General features: G+C 41.1%; 1 protein-coding gene across 3 annotated transcripts; it reads left to right on the top strand.

Annotated features, from left to right (window-relative positions):
- Positions 1-1,663: 1,663 nt before the first annotated feature.
- Positions 1,664-17,377, top strand: esrra (estrogen-related receptor alpha). Of its 3 annotated transcripts, none has more exons than XM_034098884.1 (8): positions 1,664-1,931; positions 3,472-3,574; positions 8,153-8,536; positions 9,796-9,912; positions 9,996-10,109; positions 11,072-11,239; positions 12,013-12,282; positions 14,087-17,377. In XM_034098884.1, the coding sequence occupies exons 3-8, from the start codon at positions 8,158-8,160 to the stop codon at positions 14,338-14,340; spliced, it is 1,302 nt and encodes a 433-aa protein (XP_033954775.1). In that variant the 5' UTR covers positions 1,664-1,931; positions 3,472-3,574; positions 8,153-8,157; the 3' UTR covers positions 14,341-17,377. The 3 variants fall into 3 exon arrangements, with proteins under 3 accessions (XP_033954775.1, XP_033954772.1, XP_033954773.1); XM_034098881.1 differs by having other exon boundaries at positions 8,153-8,548; XM_034098882.1 differs by lacking the exons at positions 1,664-1,931; positions 3,472-3,574 and adding an exon at positions 4,439-4,579 and having other exon boundaries at positions 8,153-8,548.
- Positions 17,378-17,951: the final 574 nt, after the last annotated feature.

The raw sequence follows: 17,951 nt of genomic DNA, 5'->3' as shown, positions 1-17,951 counted from the left end.
AACTGTCCCGAGCTTACTGCACACACAGCCTGCATGTGACCAAATTGAAACACACACACACACACACACACACACACACACACACACACACACACACACACACACACACACACACACACACACACACACACACACACACACACACACACACACACACACACACACACACACACACACACACACACACACACACACACACACACACACACACACACACACACACACACACACACACACACTGGTGTCCTGCAAATCTGATGGACACACACACCGCGAGGGAAGTGCAAGTGTGGCTTATTGGTTTAAACAGACTAGACTAACGTTTATTGGTCTATAATTAGATGGATAATGCTGGGCTCTGTGGGGAAATACTCACTTAGGCAATCCAAAGTATACCGTGGGCTGCTACTGTCTTTCCCTTTTTTTCAAATCATTGTTTTCATGCCACTTCTTTTAATTAGTGCAAGGTTGTCAACTCTTCTCTCGAGCCAGCTGTTACCAGGCATGTTAGAGATCGCAGGGGGAGGGGGGGGGGACTGCCTATTTCGAGAAGCAACAGGCTACCAAGTTAGAAAATAAACGTGCATTTAATTGTTGTTACAATAAACAGTAGTAGCATACACAAGAGATGTTTTAGACATGTTTGATGATGCCATTTTATTTTTGATAACGCATATGGCAAACCGTCTTGAAAATAAAAAATATTATATATTTTTAATTCAAACTACTATCCCTTGATTATTTCCTCTTCTCATCCCATTGCAGTGATCCCCTGACCTCCTGTTTCTTGGCTCCTGTCCACATAGTTTAGTGCTGGAGAGAGCCGGGTCAGTGTCACAAGACCAACAGCATGTCAACATTTTCCATAGAGGTGTGCTGCAAGCGACATGTATACCATTATTTTTCATTCTCTCTCCCCTAAAGCTTGTGGCATTGCCTTAATACAAATAAAAGTGTCTTTACAAAAGCCATTCTGATATTGAATGGAAGGTAAGGAAATACAAAAGCTAATACAATGAATAATAATGCCAATACATTGTACATGTATGCGTTGTAGGCCTATTCATGCCCCTGTGGGAATTTCATGTTTTTATTTATTTATATTGAACAGTTTTGGATTAGTGACACAACGGATTCAGCTAATGTGACACATTCTTCAGGCCGCCGGATCTTCATAAATAGGCTGTACCTGAGTATATTAAGAATAACGTTGACTGGGTCACATATATGTATTTTTACGAGTTGCAGGCCTTTATTATAATGCTGATGACGCTGTTGGAAGGTGCGTACGGTGGGACGTAACGGAGACACAGCGGACGCAAATTGGACGGAGGGAGGAGGAAAGACACGGGATATAGGTGACGTCACGGAGCTGCCTCAAGCTAGCGAGCGGGAGCTAGGAAGAAACCGGAAGTTCCTTAGTTTGCCAAAATAAAAACGTGATTTGTGTTAATTTGAGATAAACCAGCAGTTATAGGATTCTGTGGAGCAATGTTGACATATATTTAGTAAATGACGAGTCCCTTATATTCGGTGTTGCATTTGCTTTAAGAGGTTAGCTTGCTCGCTAAATTTAAAAAGGTTTTCTGAGTCGAGTTTTATTTTTGAAACTTTTTTAATAACCGGATGTTCGTTGTTCCTCCTTGAAGTCTTGATGCTGATGTCTAACTACAACCTCAGCGTTGGCTGGGGAAGACGATAATTTATAACGCCAGTGTACAGACCCGAGCAGTAGGATAAGACAGTGTGTCGCCGGTTGTTGTTACCGCCTCATTATCCGGTAACGTAGGGATGCGATGTGAGTCACCCTGCAAGGCTTGGACAGCGCCGTTGCACCGGTTAAACCGACCGTGGACTTGCCTGCCGCAAAGACTTGCCTGACTCCAGATTAAAAAAAAGGCAACAACCCTGCGATGTTTTTACATTTCCCAGTAAGTATGGCCAGCCTTACTAACCCTCACTGCAGAGATAGAGCATATCGTGTGTTCAGGTTGTTATTAATCTCTCTGCGGAGATGTCACGGTGTTAACGGGAGGCTGATGGGCACGCACGGTTCGCCTAGCAGAGCTAAGTTCGCCTGGCCACGTTATTGGGGGTAGGGGGCACGATTCGGCGAATAAACATTTAGTATGCTGAATTGTGTAATCTCCCCCTTAAAAAAATATCCACTGACTCATTCCAACGAAAACACATGCTATAACACGGATGTCTAAAGCTGTACTCGTCGGTTAACCCCCCACAAAATGTCTTAAATCTGATGTCACTTATCGAGTAAATGAAGAATGCAGGGCTATTGTTGAATAAGATGCAGTCTTAGAATTGTCTTTGTAGGTCCTCACTCGCAATGTATGTAAATCCTGCATGGGCTGATAAAACTCCGCACTTCTCCCACTGTACACACTTTATTTATTGGTGTAATTCAACGCCCCCTAGTTATTATTCTTCCTGTTTTAACACACTGAACTATGAAAGACACAGAGCCTGCTGGACCAGGATTGAGGTCACTGATTTTAAGGCATAATCCACTATGGCAATTAACCTTTCACCGGTCCGAGATCAGTAGACAAGGTCACCCCTGGGTGCTGTTCTCGCTGCCTCCACAGCGCGCCGCATTCAAAAGCCTCTAACTGAGTTTATGTCCAGTCAGTGGGATGCACTATCAGTGACAGAGACTGGATGCACCTTAACAATATGATAAGAAAGCTTTTCAACCATTTAAAACGAGGGAAGGACTCACTGATATTTGTGTTGGGCAATTTAATTCAGAGATAACAATACCAGGAATTATTATAGTTTATAGCCTACCAATTAATAATCCAGATCTACAGTGTTAATTCAAATGTATTGTCTTGTTTCAAAGGTCAGTTTTAAGTTCTGATCAGTTCAGATCAGCACATTTTTGTTTGTTTTGAAATATTAAAGATTCAGTTTGCTTTAAAAAAAAAAAAAAACTTAGCATAACTCCGGTTTCATGCAGTGTTTTTTTAATTAAATTAAAACTGGTCTCTTTAATTATTTACAGATTGTTATCACCGAACTCCAGCTTATGACATTGCATGAGAGAGTGAAAGACAAGGTGTTGGCTTTACTCTGTCTGTCCTTCAAGCATTCCTGTAACTGTGACCTTTGGAGTGTGTCACGCAGCACAGGGGGGAGGGTACTCATGCAGCGTGCAGAAATCTGGATAGATACAGTGGAATATGTATTTTAAGAAGGGAAAGTCATTACTACGATTACACAAGACCTGCCAAACTAATTCCAATATATATGAGTACATCTGAAGATTAGCCCTGTAATAATTCCATTAATCTGATGCATACAACTTGTTCTCAGACATTATGATGAGGCTGGACAATATGTACTGTACTGACTTACTGACCGTTAAAATGACAGATGCAGGAGGGACCTTGAAAAGTGACTTGGTTGTAAATTCTGTGACGGTACTAAAATAAACCTTTGCTTACTTTGCAGGTGTCCTGATAACGGCAGACCTCAACCCAAAGCAGCATCACTTCATTGCTCTTCATCTGGGAGTCACACGTGTATAATCTTCAAACTCCAGCTAAGCAAACAGGTAATTTTTTCACGTGACATTTAATGAAATATTGTGTTATATGCTTATATGAAACACGCGCTATGCCTGGTATTTGTAAAGGTCATTTTTATGATGGACTTTTAGCTGGCAGTGTAACAACTTTTTGGAAAAACATGCAGCCAAAAGAGGGATGTGGAGGGGAGAAATTCAGCCAAAAAGGAAAACTATTATGAAGGTTTTGGCTTCTCTTTTCATAATCTGAAATATTACGATGGGCTATAACAGAGTGCTTATCATTCTGTTGCAATCAACTCATGGGCATGTTGAAAGGAGGTCTGTGATTGCTCTGCATATCTAAAAATGATACATGATGGAAAAGTTATGTATAAAGGGGAGAAAGTATCATTCCCTTCTTGAGAAGTAGCCTATAAATCAGTTTGAGAACATCCAAGAGAGGAGCAGTCAAATTATCAGTTGTGATTCCATAACTTTTACATTTATATTTTTGTTTTTTTCAAGCACAATCATAGTGTTTGCCTAACATTTGTAGGCTCAGAAGCCTGACATTTTCTAAATTCCAAATCAGATGAACACAAACAAATGTATGAAGGATATCTGACAGGTATTTTGACAGTTAGAGTGAGTGAAACAGTTGGACCCTGCCAGTCTGTTTAGTTATATGTCAAATGTAGAATTAGCACTGGAAATATTTATCCAAAATCACCTTTTATTCTATTTCTATTATTCCATTTTATGTTTAGTATAATTTAGTTTCTTTGACAGTCAAAGCTGGACAATACTGCTGTTGGGTAACAGTGTAAAACTGTTTCCAGAGTGCTCCTGGACCTAATGTCTTTTAGCTTCAGTCCTATATCCCACCATTATCATGTACCAGCTGTTAGAGAAAGCCGATTGTAGCCCGGCCCATCTCAACACACACAAGCTAGCAGGCGCTGGCAGTCTGGAAACCGATTTTCTATTGAACCTGTGCCATGATATCACACCTTGGAGAGACTTAAACTCTGTAGTAGTCTCCGTTATCAGGTAAGATGCAGCCTAGTCCGGGTTAGAGTGATAGAAATACACCTCGTCCCCAGCACGAGAGAGCTGGTCAGTCATGATTAACGCTAGCTGCTGTTAGCCTAGTTAGCTAACCTGCAGTTGTCATAATGCTGTTTGTGAAGCTAATGCTAACGCTACTCAAATCATGCTGGTACGTCAGTTTACAGTTCACACATGTGTATATGGAGAGTCAACACCATTAAGGCTAACCTCAGTTGAGAGTACTTACTGTTGAACCTGCTTTGAAATAGTTATAATGTCGTTATTATGGCTCGCCTTTGAACGTTTGCTGTACTGAAAACGATGTTCCCCATTTGCTAAAGGAGATGTGGAGCCGGCCAGTGGTGCACATGGTATGATTGTACTGTGCTTAAACTGTAAGGAGAAGTAAATAACAGTATCTGGGCTCAGATAGTCCTGGTGTTGTTGGCCATTTATTGAGCTTGTAAACTCAGCCCAAGCAAGCTAAACTTGTAACAGGCAAGGTTCGCTGTGACCCCCTTGCTGCTTGCCAAACAAGTCAAAGGGGGCAAACTCCATCCAGCAACTACAGGGTTGGATTATCAGCTGCAGTAATACATATGATAAAGGCACACTTGGTTTGCATTGAGTGATATTATATATATATTATAACTTTCTTCTCCTGGCTCAGTGTCTTGAAACCCACAATGCTAAAATGATTTCTCTACAGCTACACTTCCCTGTATTACATATTGTATTTTGTATAATGTAAAGCACAAGATAGACTTAGTTGATAGCAAATATAATTCCTCCTCCCATTTCTTTTTTCTCAGACTATCTTGAACCCAGTGTATATGCCTGTTTTCTAACAGCTTTGACAACCTCACAATCTCATTTTCATGTACATGCTCTGACTGAAGAATGCAGGCAAAGTATTTGACAGATAAGTTAGAAGACAGCATCTTATTAGCAGTATGCAATGAGACACATAGAATTGTGTTTGTTCTTAGAGTTATATCAAACAAATGCTCTGATGTGAAGCATATGTGGATGTTAAGTTGTCACTAGAGGCCTGTTCATTATATACGAGTAATACCATTGTCCTTTAGCTTGGCACGGACACAAAGCATATACCACAGGTCAGGACGGCTGAGCTCTCATTGATTATTTACCATAAACTCTGATTGTTGGCTGATATTTTTTGAGTCTGGGTAGTAGTTAATATGTTAAGAGCTTGCTTGTAAATTATCTTATATCTGGTCTATACAGGTACCGTGGTATTAACCCACACCATTAGGTACATAGAATACAACTGGATAATGTTGTCTTTGTGGGCAGGGTTAGGGATTGGAGCGTTGACCATACGAAATGCATTTTAAATATTGCAACACTTGGTAAATATATGGGCAGCAACTAGTGTATCAGCCTCAACTGATAAAGGAGTGAAACATAAATTGGTTCGGGAATAGCGGTGTACTGCCAGGGTGTACAGGACACATGAGGAAAATCCCAAGTTACTTTCAGGTCTTAACTGGATTGAGGCTATTTAGGCTGCAGCGATCGTCTTCACACAGCGGAACCAGAGGATGAGCAGTTGAGCCAGGAGACCCTTGGCACACACTGCAATTAATGCCCCTCTGTTTATCCCCTTTTATCCTTCTACCCTGATCATTTAAGGGCTGCTGTCAAAGTCAAATCGACAACAATTTAATCTACATGAAAGCTGCGAAAATAATTGATCAATCAGTTAGATGTCTACTTTTTAATTAGTTTGATTACATTTTTTCAACATTCTTGGATTATAGCCTCCTGAAGGTTAATATGTTTTATGTGACTCCTCAGTTAGAGACAAAACAAGTCATTTGAGGATGTGTACTTGGGCTTTGGTAAACCACTGATGCCCATTTAATATACTACATGTCAAAGAAAGCAAGTTATCTAATTTATAAAAGATACATTACATGACATGTCACTTGTTAGACGCTTTTATCCAAAGCGACTTCCATACTCAAGACTGTGGACAATCCCCACAGGAGCACTTTGGGGTGAAGTGTCTCAGGGACACTACGACATGCTGACTGCAGCGGGGTTTGAACCTGTAACCCCCTGATCCCAACTCTATCCACTGCGCCACACGCTTCAGACACAATGTATGATTGACATTAAGTCGCAATCGTAAAAGCATGAACCAAATGACTCTCGGCAAACTAACCACTCACATTGTTTTGGCTTTGCATTTTGTTGAGGAAGGTCATCATAACTGTGCTTCACTTAATTAAATCATTTCATTTAATCGTCATAATATTCTTCTTACTTCAACCAAAGTCTACTTTTGGGCAGCATTTCAATCGATTGAATTCAATCATTAAGCCTTCTTTACCAAGATGTGGACATGTATGGCAATGTTGACCTCCAAATCCCAGCTGAATCTGTCTGACATTTGGAAATGCAAGGATTTACTGATAGATTTAGAGAAAACATGTGCTGGAAAAGATTCTGCTCGCCACTGCAGTGCTGAAATTGGGCCACCGGTTTCCTCATTTAAGGAAGTATGGCTGCAATGTATATATTTGTATTTATAATTCTGCTATCATAAGCCTTTGGTGTGCCTTTTATTTGGATTTGTAAACATACTACATGTTTACAATTATTTTAAAAAGGCACACTCGTGCAATCACAAGTATTTATTGTGCATGTCTGTAATTACATTGAGAACTACAGACAGCCGTTGGCAGGCGAGCAGGATGCCGCAGTACTCAGACTGCCTTACTTGAAGTTATGTCTCTGAATAGGGAAGAGCGGTCACTGTTTATGAGCAGAGCGACCTTCATCCAGTCACCTTGGCTATTTTAATGTCCACAAGAGTCCCAGACAAAGACTTCACGCTGTGGGGATGAATCAAGGGCTGTGCAGTTTTCCTTTGAGCGAGAACGGTTATGCTTCGAGTTTAAGATGTTTTTGAAGCCTAACTGAGGTAAAGACTAGAGTTGTGTTAAAGAACTGGAGAGGGAACAAGCAACTCTTTTGTCTTGTTAGCATGCTGATAATGCAGAATCAAAATGTGTCCTGCTTCCAGCTAAGAAAACGGCCCATGATATTAAAGTGACATAAGCACACGTTTCTTAATCAGAAGTCTTTTGGGGAAGATAGGAGTAGGTCAGTTGGGCTTAAACTGAGCGAAGACGTTGGTCTGAATGCATCGGAGTTGTTGTTTTACTGTGGGTGTTACTGTCACCAGCATTCCCAGTTCAAATATTAGCTTATCATTGCTGCGCTGTGTGTTCTACTCTCAAGAGGCCAACAAGGAAAAGAAATCAGACTGAACAAATGAATTGCAGTGATTGCAAATATGAAACTGACCTTATTTTCTTGGATGTAAAGATATCTGACTCCCATAAGATTTATTCAACAACATTTAGAAAATATTAGATTGCATTTACTTGTTGCTGGTCTACACAATCATAATCTGATTTTTGCCAAGTGTTAGCACATTCAGAATTTGGTCCGTGTTTACCATTCAACGTGTAATAAATGTAAAGGTAAACGGTTGTATTCCCTTATTCACTTAGTATCTTTTTCATTTTCCCCCTCTAGGCATCATGTCTTCCAGGGAGCGCCGCTCAGACGTCTACATAAAGGCAGAACCGAGCAGTCCGGAGGGGGGCGGGGGGGGCCGCAACAGCCCTGGCGGGGCCTCCTCGGACTCCTCTCAAAGTGGAGGTGGAGGAATCAGAGGAGACGGCGTGAAACGTTACTCCCCGCCACTCTACACACCGGCCCTGCGTTGCCACTTCAAAGACGAGGGGGGGGATGGGGCAGAGGAGGGCTCCACTGGAAATGGTGCAGGGCGATGCAAGTACGCCCTGAGCACGCTACCCAAGAGGCTGTGCTTAGTATGCGGGGATGTGGCCTCAGGTTACCACTACGGCGTGGCGTCCTGTGAGGCCTGCAAGGCATTCTTCAAGAGAACCATCCAAGGTGTGTGTCGTGGTGAGGTTTTAGAGCAGGCAGTTTTCTATTATTCTATTCAAGGCTTTCCTTAAGGTATAATATGTTGCATTGTTGGTTGCTGCTTGTAAACTGTGACGGGGTTCAATTCGTCCATTCGATACATGGCTTAGTCGGTTGTTTAAGCTCCAAAAAAAACTTTATTTATATCAGCAACAAAAAATATACGAACCAGCATACCTTCAACAAACAAAATAAAAGACAAAAACAGGCCGTCCATCACTCATTCCGAGTAAACATGCTCTGGGTTGCCTTCTCTGCAACCAACTCCCAAACATGTCCCAGCTGTTGCCTTCATTGCAACATTCTTCCGAGTGACACAGTCCGAAGAAATACAAGGAACCAACACCGTCCATTTTGACCCCATAGCCCCTCCCACAGGCTCACCGTCAACAGGTGACACAATCAACTCAAAGCCACATTTCAACAAAGGAATCCGACCCAAACATAAACAGGTTAACCACCTCTCAACATAATCATTCCCCATAATTAAACAACCGTAAAATAAATAAGAAATTGCATGGTTCATTTGACGGAAGAGAGCAGGAAATGTTTGGTGTGTGTGGTGTGTGTGTGGTGTGTGTGTGTAGGCTGTCAGTGACGGAGTCAGTCACTCTGTCCCGCTCCGTCACATAAACACACCGTTCAAATAAGCCCCATTTTTCATTGTTTCATGCATGCAAAAACACATCTGGAAGGTGGCCAATTTGGATTGAATACAACCAAAGAGCATACTTCATCCTGGTGTGTGTGTGTGTGTGTGTGTGTGTGTGTGTGTGTGTGTGTGTGTGTGTGTGTGTGTGTGTGTGTGTGTGTGTGTGTGTGTGTGTGTGTGTGTGTGTGTGTGTGTGTGTGTGTGTGTGTGTGTGTGTGTGTGTGTGTGTGTGTGTGTGTGTGTGTGTGTGTGTGTGTGTGGGCAAACTAACACACCAACCGGAGTACACAGCACAATAGACATGCACACTGTACCTGCAGAAGAAGGACCCACATCACATACTAAACATGTATTTAATCTTTAACATGTGTCAGTATAATGTCGTCCCCCTCCTGGCTAATGCATGGTCTGTTAAACAAAACATTTTGACAATTGCTTTGTTGGCATGATTGCCAACTTGAGCACCTTGTATGTTTACAATATCAGTAAGATTCAAGAAATTCAAAGAGTACGTTCTCATTGAAATACAATTCTCATTCATACTTCTTATTTCTTGTTCTGTTCTTCTGTTAAGGAAACATTGAATACAGCTGTCCTGCATCGAACGAGTGCGAGATCACAAAGAGGCGCAGGAAGGCTTGTCAGGCATGCCGCTTCACAAAGTGCCTCAAAGTAGGCATGCTGAAAGAGGGTGAGTGTTCAGGCTTTGATAGTATAGCTTTGTGTGGATCTTTTAAATATGGTAAATGTTTAATCTATTCTTTCCCGATGCAGGAGTTCGTCTTGACAGAGTCAGAGGAGGAAGGCAGAAGTACAAAAGACGTCCAGAGGTGGAGAATGCAACATACCAGAGTGCCCCTCTCCCGCTGACGAAGGAGAGTGAAAAAGGTGGGATTCATTTCCCTGTCTTGTGATTTGTTTTGAAGCCTCTGTGTCAGCGGCGTGAGGCATCATTGTTTCCGTCTATCAGTTTTTCTGTCTGTCCGTCACATCTGTCCTGGTGGACTAGATACATCAGGAAGGCCAACAGGGATTATCTTTCATTTAACGTCCACTTGGACTCGAGTTGAACTGATTACAGTTTGGTGTTCAAAGGTCAAGGTCACTTTTGAGCACACAACATGTCTTATGGAAAAATAATGATGTAGTGATGATGATGTAGACAGACGTGGATCTGTTGAGACTGGTCGGCAAAGGCATGAAATCACCAGGGAATCATTTTAGTGTATTTATTTTTTTGATGATGTGCCGGCAAGTTTAATGTACCTCCAAAGTAAGCTTGCTGCCGGGAGCATGCAGAAACATTAAAAAATATGATGGAATTATTGAACACTGCCCTCTGCTGCCAAGAAGATTGATCATTGCAAATCTTTGCTTTTTATCTGAGCTGAATTAGATCAACTATCCTGGAGATGATTTACATAAATAGGCGTGAGGAGTTAAAAGCCTAATCTCTCTGTTGTCCTCATCGACGTAAGAACAAGTGTGTGATAGTATAAGAATCAAAACTCTGCATTTATCCCCGGGTTAAATTAGGTTGCTCCATTTGGATTCAAAGATAAATCAAATGAAAAACTAAAGATCTTTACATAAACATAAGAAGTTGAAGGAGTAATGTGCAATATATAATAAAGAATACAAATGTATACAAACATAATGAATTCAAGTAAAAGTCATAAAGCCTTGCAGTATGAATACAGTGCAGTTGATATACCTTTACAGTGTAGCATGTCGCAAACAAGGTTTTAGTTTTGAGTGGCTACCTTGGTGCAGTGTGCACAGTATCTGTGCCTTTTGTCTGCCTGTGTCTTACCTGTGCATCATTTGAATGTTTTGTTTTTGTGGCGTAGGTTCCTCCAGCATCATTGTGTCCCACCTTCTAGTGGCAGAGCCCGAGAAGCTATTCGCCATGCCCGACCCCCTGCAGCCCGACACAGCCCAGCGCACGCTCACCACCCTGTGTGACCTCGCGGACCGGGAGCTGGTCGTCATCATCGGCTGGGCCAAACACATTCCTGGTAGGAGACGCCGAGAGGATAACCCAGGGGAGGAGAGGCTGGGTGGCATGGCAGCGGGGCAGGGAGATCCCATCTGGCATGTTTCGTCCAGACGATGACTTGGGAAACCTAACAAATACACTTTTGTACATCTGGATTTATCTTTGACAGAACTGGAATGTAATTGGCAGATATGAACCTGATACTGATGGCTGAGGAGCCTAAATGATAGGTTCAACTAAATGAATAAGTAAAACTAAATGTCAGCTGACAGTTGAGTCACCAGTAGGCCTCTCACTATACCTACTTTGGTTGGACGGTTTATCGTCCCAGGAATATAGTATTATCATTTTAAGACCATTTTATTTCTCTAATATGTTGAGAATCTAAAATGTTCAGACATAGGAATTGGAAATGTGAAGAAAAGTATTTATTTTATTCTAAATAAAATCAAAATAAACCACCCAACCAAAACACTAAATGAATTGGACTCTCCTACTCTGTCTTAATAATGGTAGGGAATACCCTGCTTTTTACATGTCGGCCTAAATGTTAGTGACATCTCATGTAAACAAACACACAACAGCCAATATCCAGGTCAGGAAACCCAATCGAGGTCATGTCCATTTATCATACGATACGTCAATAACCTAATTACTGTGACAGGCCCAACCATCAGCTGCCTACAGTATGTAACCCATTATCATCCTACCAAACAAAGTGCTTGCAGAAATGTGTTGCCAGTTAGCCTACAGTCTAAGTTTCTAACTAACTGTCCGTCTCTTCCTCTGCAGGCTTCCTGTCGCTGTCCCTGGCAGACCAGATGTCCGTGCTGCAGTCCGTGTGGCTGGAGGTGCTGGTGCTCGGCGTGGCGTACCGCTCGCTTGGCTGTGAGGACGAGGTGGTGTTCGCCGAGGATTTTGTCCTGGACGAGGAGATGTCCCGCGTTGCTGGACTGACGGAGCTAAATGCAGCCATTAGTCAACTCGCTCGCCGCTTCAGGTCACTAAACGTGGACCGGGAGGAATTTGTCATGCTCAAAGCCATCGCACTCACTAACTCAGGTACTACTAGTGGTATTATTAATCACATCAGAGCCTTGTTAATGTATCCGTTCTGTCTCTCGCTTAATATAATATTATCCTTATTAACGGGTAGTGCTCACCGTCTCTGCTCACAATTGTCCTCCACACAACTAAGTGCAATTGATTTGAAAAACGACACCCCCTTTCCTGTTTGTTAGGAACATTATTAGGTCGTTTTCTGGTTTAAACTAATGCAGTCTATTACAGCAGCTAAGCAATTACATTTACCATCAGTTTCAGAGTGATATTCATTTAACTTCACGATCGTTCTGAAGCCTGCAGTTTGCGGCGCTGCAGTTTTATTACGAGAACAGTTGGTATCGAATAATCGAAATGATTCGGCCTCGATCGCAAAGATTGAATCATCAGATTTAAGTAGAGACGGCATTGTCTCTAGGATTTAGCGTAGTAGAAATCGGGGAGATATTATAGGCCTGATCAGACTGGTCATTACTTGATTTTTGGGTTGTGGTTTACCGAGAGGAGTTTTTAAATATTTAGTATACCCTCTTTGATATAATGTTAACATGTTGCAGTTTAACATCACCACAAAACACAGACACCAAACTGACCCAAAAAGTTCAATTACACCTCTGACACAGTTTAAACAAAAATGTAATACATTTAGCTAGATGTACAAGCTAAACTAGGAACTACTGGAAGTGTATACTTTCCTATCTTAGACATGGTGTGACAATGAAGAATATGTATGTCCTTCCATTTGTGAGTAGCTGGTGGCAACACAATCAGTGGATTAGCTGGAAGGAGTTGACATGACAACGGGAGAAAGATCTTGTATTGTTAGGAATACCTAGTGCTTTTTTTAGTTTCAGTTTTTAGGCGATTGTATTGCAAAGTATGGCAATATTACATCTATACACAAAGGGCAAGTATCGATCGTTTATTATATAATTATATTGCTGATACAAGTTCAAATGAACTTAACATCAGATACATGAGTGGGGGCATAGACCGCACCCGCATAGTATTTCTCTCCTGTTACAGATCTGTAATGTGTGAACACAGGGCTTCCCTCCCAGTGAGTAGCAGTGGGTACATTGAGATGTATCCATTAGTTCAGACCAAGCTGTTACAACGCTCCCTGTGCTGGGTGTCCTCTTTGTAAGCAGGACATCCCACACCTATGCTCTGCAGGGGGTAGACCTGGCAGAAGGCACACAGACCCCCACTCACTAACTGCAGTGTTAACTTGCCTCTCATCTTACACAATATCTGTCTTTTTTTAAAGATTACAAGTCAATTGCCATGACAGGAAGAACAAATCTAATCTAAAATGATATGGAAAAACAAGAGAATGTTGACTAACAAGTTTAATTTGCAGTTTTGCATTTATAAGAATATAACTTATCACTATACATATGGAAGATGTTTTGAAATCGCAATAATGTATGGCGACACGTATCTTGAGGCCCGTTATCATGTCCTCCCCTAATGATGACGGCAACACACAATAACATTATTGCTGATGGTCTTCGAGGCAGGCAGACATGTTATTGTAAAAACATCCAGTGTTGATTCGAGTGCATTAGCTGTTGAAAGGTCACGAGCCTGGACCTGTATGTAGTCATAGAGATTCACTAAAGGTTACTGTCAACAGCAGATCATGTAGCATGGGCTGCTACCTGCTCCACTGTTTGGTCTGTAAATAAAGGTTGCCTTACGTTTGTATTTGTTGTGAGTAACAGGGCAAAACAAGCTCTTTTTGAGAAAATGTAAACCCCCGACACATTGCCTTACCATGTGCTCCCTGCTGTTCTGTCAGACTCTGTTTACATCGAGGACATGGAGGCTGTGCAGAAGCTGCGGGACCTCCTCCACCAGGCCCTGCAGGAGATGGAGTGTCAGCGGCGCCCGGACGACGCCCAGCGCGCCGGACGCCTCCTTTTAACATTGCCCCTCCTCCGACAGACTGCCGGTCGCGCCCTTACCACTTTCTACAGCATCAAGACCCGTGGTGGTGTACCCATGCACAAACTATTCCTGGAGATGCTGGAAGCCATGATGGACTCTCCCTAGAGCGGCAAGCAGCAGTGAATAGGATGCAGAGAAAGACCCAACAGAGATCTAGCCCTGAACAGTGGACGAGTGGTTTGTGAGGAAGATTTTATTAGAGAATTTATAATGAGGGAAATGGTCCTTTCTTTCCCTTTTCCCATAGACTACACGAAGAAAGGAAACAAATGAGACAATAAAAAAGCTCATGTCCCTAAATGGGAATAAAGAATGAGATGTAACTGCCACACTTTGGTAAAAGGCTCCGACATCAAAGTGAGAAAACATTTAATGTGAATGCCTCAGTACGAAAAACAATTGTTCCATCACAGCATCGATCTGCATTTACATAACCACTGAGGAACAACAGGAAGGTACCCGAGAACAGACTGCAAACATGTTGCTTTTGAACTCTTTCAAAATAAAGCAACGTGTCACATGCAACGAAAGCCATAACAACATATCCGGCGAAAGACTTTGAGGGTCCAGTAAAGGGGCAGATTGACATGCACATGGAGTGCTTGTATTTAATATAGTTTAGTGTGCCGTTGTAGGCAAATTCATAGGAATTACTTGCAATATGTTTAAAGCAATATAATGACTCGATTGTTGTTTGTCACATTTAAAATGTGGATAAAATGGTAGTTGTGTGAGTATACCAGTAGTCCTCCACTTTCCAGACCCCAAGTGCTCATTTTTTTTAAAGAAACAAAAAGCACGTTGGGGGTTAAAATCTGGATTTGGGAACCACTGCTGTACAGAGTAGGTGCAGCTTTCTTTATAAAAGGTTGTGCAATTGTTTTGAAGTGGACGAGAAGTGCATATGAAGGTTGTGCGCTCACAGAAAGATTTACGTGGAAGGTTACATATTCGGTGTTGTTTGTAAATCGGCACACAAAAAAACTGGCTTCGATACAAGCAAGCGTGTGCGTGAGTGTGCAGTCTAAACCAATGAGCTGAGATCAGGGAAGGACACTACTCTTTGACATTAAAGTGTGGCAACAACAGTGCTAAGAACTGAAATGCATATGCCTCATCCGCTTTTTTTTTAATATACAATCCTCCGTTAGATCTAACGTCTGACTTCAGTGTTGTTCAGAAATAATGGTCTGACCTGTTTGAGTAATGGGCTATACCTTCTAACACTAACCCTGGTGTATGATATGCATTTTCTGCAGTCGTGAAGAACGTTGCATTAAAGATCTCCATTGTTTCAACGACAGATCGCTCCTTTGTGTACGGACAGTTCCAACTTTAACTTGCAAGTGCCCATAACGGGCTCAGGACAACAAGAAACGCAACATATGAAACATCTTCCTTTTGGGTGTTGTCGGGCAACATCCTGAAAGTCCTGCTCATTGATCAGCAAGTGTGTACACCTAGATAGAAGTGATCACTGTAGTACGCTTCACATGCAATGCAACGCTACAGTATCTGATGTCACGATCAGATATGATATTTAGTGGCCATACGGGGCCGTTCATCTTTCGGCCATGTACAGTTCCATTTAAAGAAACAAACATGCAATTTATAGTAGAAGATAATAAAGCCAGCAAATGTGATCCGAACCCCCCCCCCCCCCCCCCCATTACAAAATATGTGTGCAGCTTACAGTGTTCTAACATTTGTAAAGACTTGAAACTTGCTTTTTTCATACATTTTCCTTTCTAGGATTTAAGGGTATTTTATTTACATTGTGACATTGTTGTGGGTTTGGTATTGAAATGACGCATTCTATTCAGAATGATATGAATTGTTTTAGTTTCACGTAAGCAGTTGTGCATTTTCTGAAGCTGATTGTCATTTGAGGGATCAATTTACATGGCTCTATAGATTTAGCGGCGGGCTACAGAGGGCTACCTCAGGAGGCAGTGTAAAGCCAGATGGCCAAATAACTGTGGAGACAAACGTAACTATTGATCTTTGGATTTGTCATTTTAAATTTTAACATTGGGTTTATTGAATGTCTTTGAGTTGCAAACAACACCTGCTATTGGTTATTACTTTGTTTTTATAACTTTAAGTTGTAAATGGCTCATTAATCTTGCTTTATAGGATACCCCATGGTACTAGATGATGGTACGGTTTCACAAGAATAATGATGCAGCTCAAAAACACTGGAGTTCATAAATGGCAGTAAATAGTTCTACTTTTAACACACAGGTGTTACATCAAGGACACTGAGTTACCGGTTTGTCTTGGTGTTCGTAAGTTACAGCTTACACGTTCATCTAGCAAACAATGTAAAATAAAAGCCTGGGTCAAATTGGAGCTGATAAAAACTCAATCATACATACAATAATAGATTATTTATTGGCATACGAATATTTCTTGGGTGCGGAGGGTTAGAGTGAAGGCAGGGTCATATGCAGTGTCACTGTTAAAATGTTAAAGTCTTTTGTAGTTTTAATAAATATGTGCGCATAAATATAAATGAGCAATACAATAAATTACCAAACCTCACACATTTCCTTGTATAGCCACAGTGTACATTTAACATTGCCAGTTATAATGAAGCATAGCTACTTAACGTTATATTATTTAGAAGTTCAAATCAATGTTTGTATTTTGAAAGACTATTTAAATGATTAAATTCTATTTTTTACTCAATTTACTGTCGTTTGTTGACACTGCTTTATTTTTGTGTGTGATATTGGCTGTGAATATCTGTGTGTAGTTTTTTTCCCTTTCATTTAGATAAACCAGTTTGATGTCCTTGTCTAAACATGTCCACATACAAATCACTGTGAAAAAAGTGAGATCTTCCACTGTCTGACGCAACGGGGAGTGGATTATTGTAGGTGCTTTGTGTTGTGTAATAAATGGACACACCACCACCACACATCATCGGTCTCATCTCTCCCTGTGTGTATTTATGTATGGGTGTTTGTGTGTGTATTGGATGGGGGATAGTGTGATGACTGTTAAAACTGTCAACTTCATAATTAAAACATTTTTGACCATGCAGTGCACATATCACATTTGGACAATCTTAATTGATGTTGAGGAGCATACTTCACATAAAGCTCCAGCATGCTGCCATTATAAACAATTTTCTCCATGTGTTTGTGTATTCATTTTAAAGCAACTTCTTGCAAGGCATTTGAAGTTTTAACCTACATTATCCTGTCAAGTGTGTCTGTGTAGGACTGCTGACTTGTGTGCTGTGTTCAAGCTAAGGTAAATAAATAGGATTTCGAAAAGAAGAAAGAAAATAAATGTCATCTAAATCACTGGATATATAGATTATTTGTTTATTTAAAATTACATATCAACAGTGGTGCAATTAACTAATTTACCACACATAAGAATACCTGTGAAATACTTGTACTAACCTCAAATATTTGCTTTTTATAATACTTTATATACTTGAGTTGTACTCCACTAATATTCAATAGGAAATAGTGTACGTTTTATTCCACTACATTTTATGTGACGCTCAAATATGATTCAGTAGGCCTACTACACTGCTTATTCATCTATAGTTGTAGTATTTAAAACTGGCTCCACATTAGACAACATGAAATCGCTTTTTAATGTGTGTTAGTGATACAAACTGAATAATATAGCATTATTTGTCTTTGATAGTTTATGCATTGATACTTTCAGTGCATTTTACCGACAATACTGGACTC

This window comes from Pseudochaenichthys georgianus, chromosome 14 (genome assembly GCF_902827115.2).
Source record: "Pseudochaenichthys georgianus chromosome 14, fPseGeo1.2, whole genome shotgun sequence".
Lineage (NCBI taxonomy): Eukaryota > Metazoa > Chordata > Actinopteri > Perciformes > Channichthyidae > Pseudochaenichthys > Pseudochaenichthys georgianus.
This window is presented reverse-complemented; position numbering and strand designations above follow the sequence as displayed.

What these genes read in the sequence shown, in the direction of transcription:
- esrra (XM_034098881.1), top strand. Translation starts at nt 8,158, where the DNA reads ATGTCTTCCAGGGAGCGCCGCTCAGACGTCTACATAAAGGCAGAACCG. An exon ending in CATCCAAGGTGTGTGTCGTG is followed by an intron (nt 8,549 to 9,795) that starts GTGAGGTTTTAG and finishes TCTTCTGTTAAG; the next exon opens with GAAACATTGAATACAGCTGT. An exon ending in CATCGCACTCACTAACTCAG is followed by an intron (nt 12,283 to 14,086) that starts GTACTACTAGTG and finishes CTGTTCTGTCAG; the next exon opens with ACTCTGTTTACATCGAGGAC.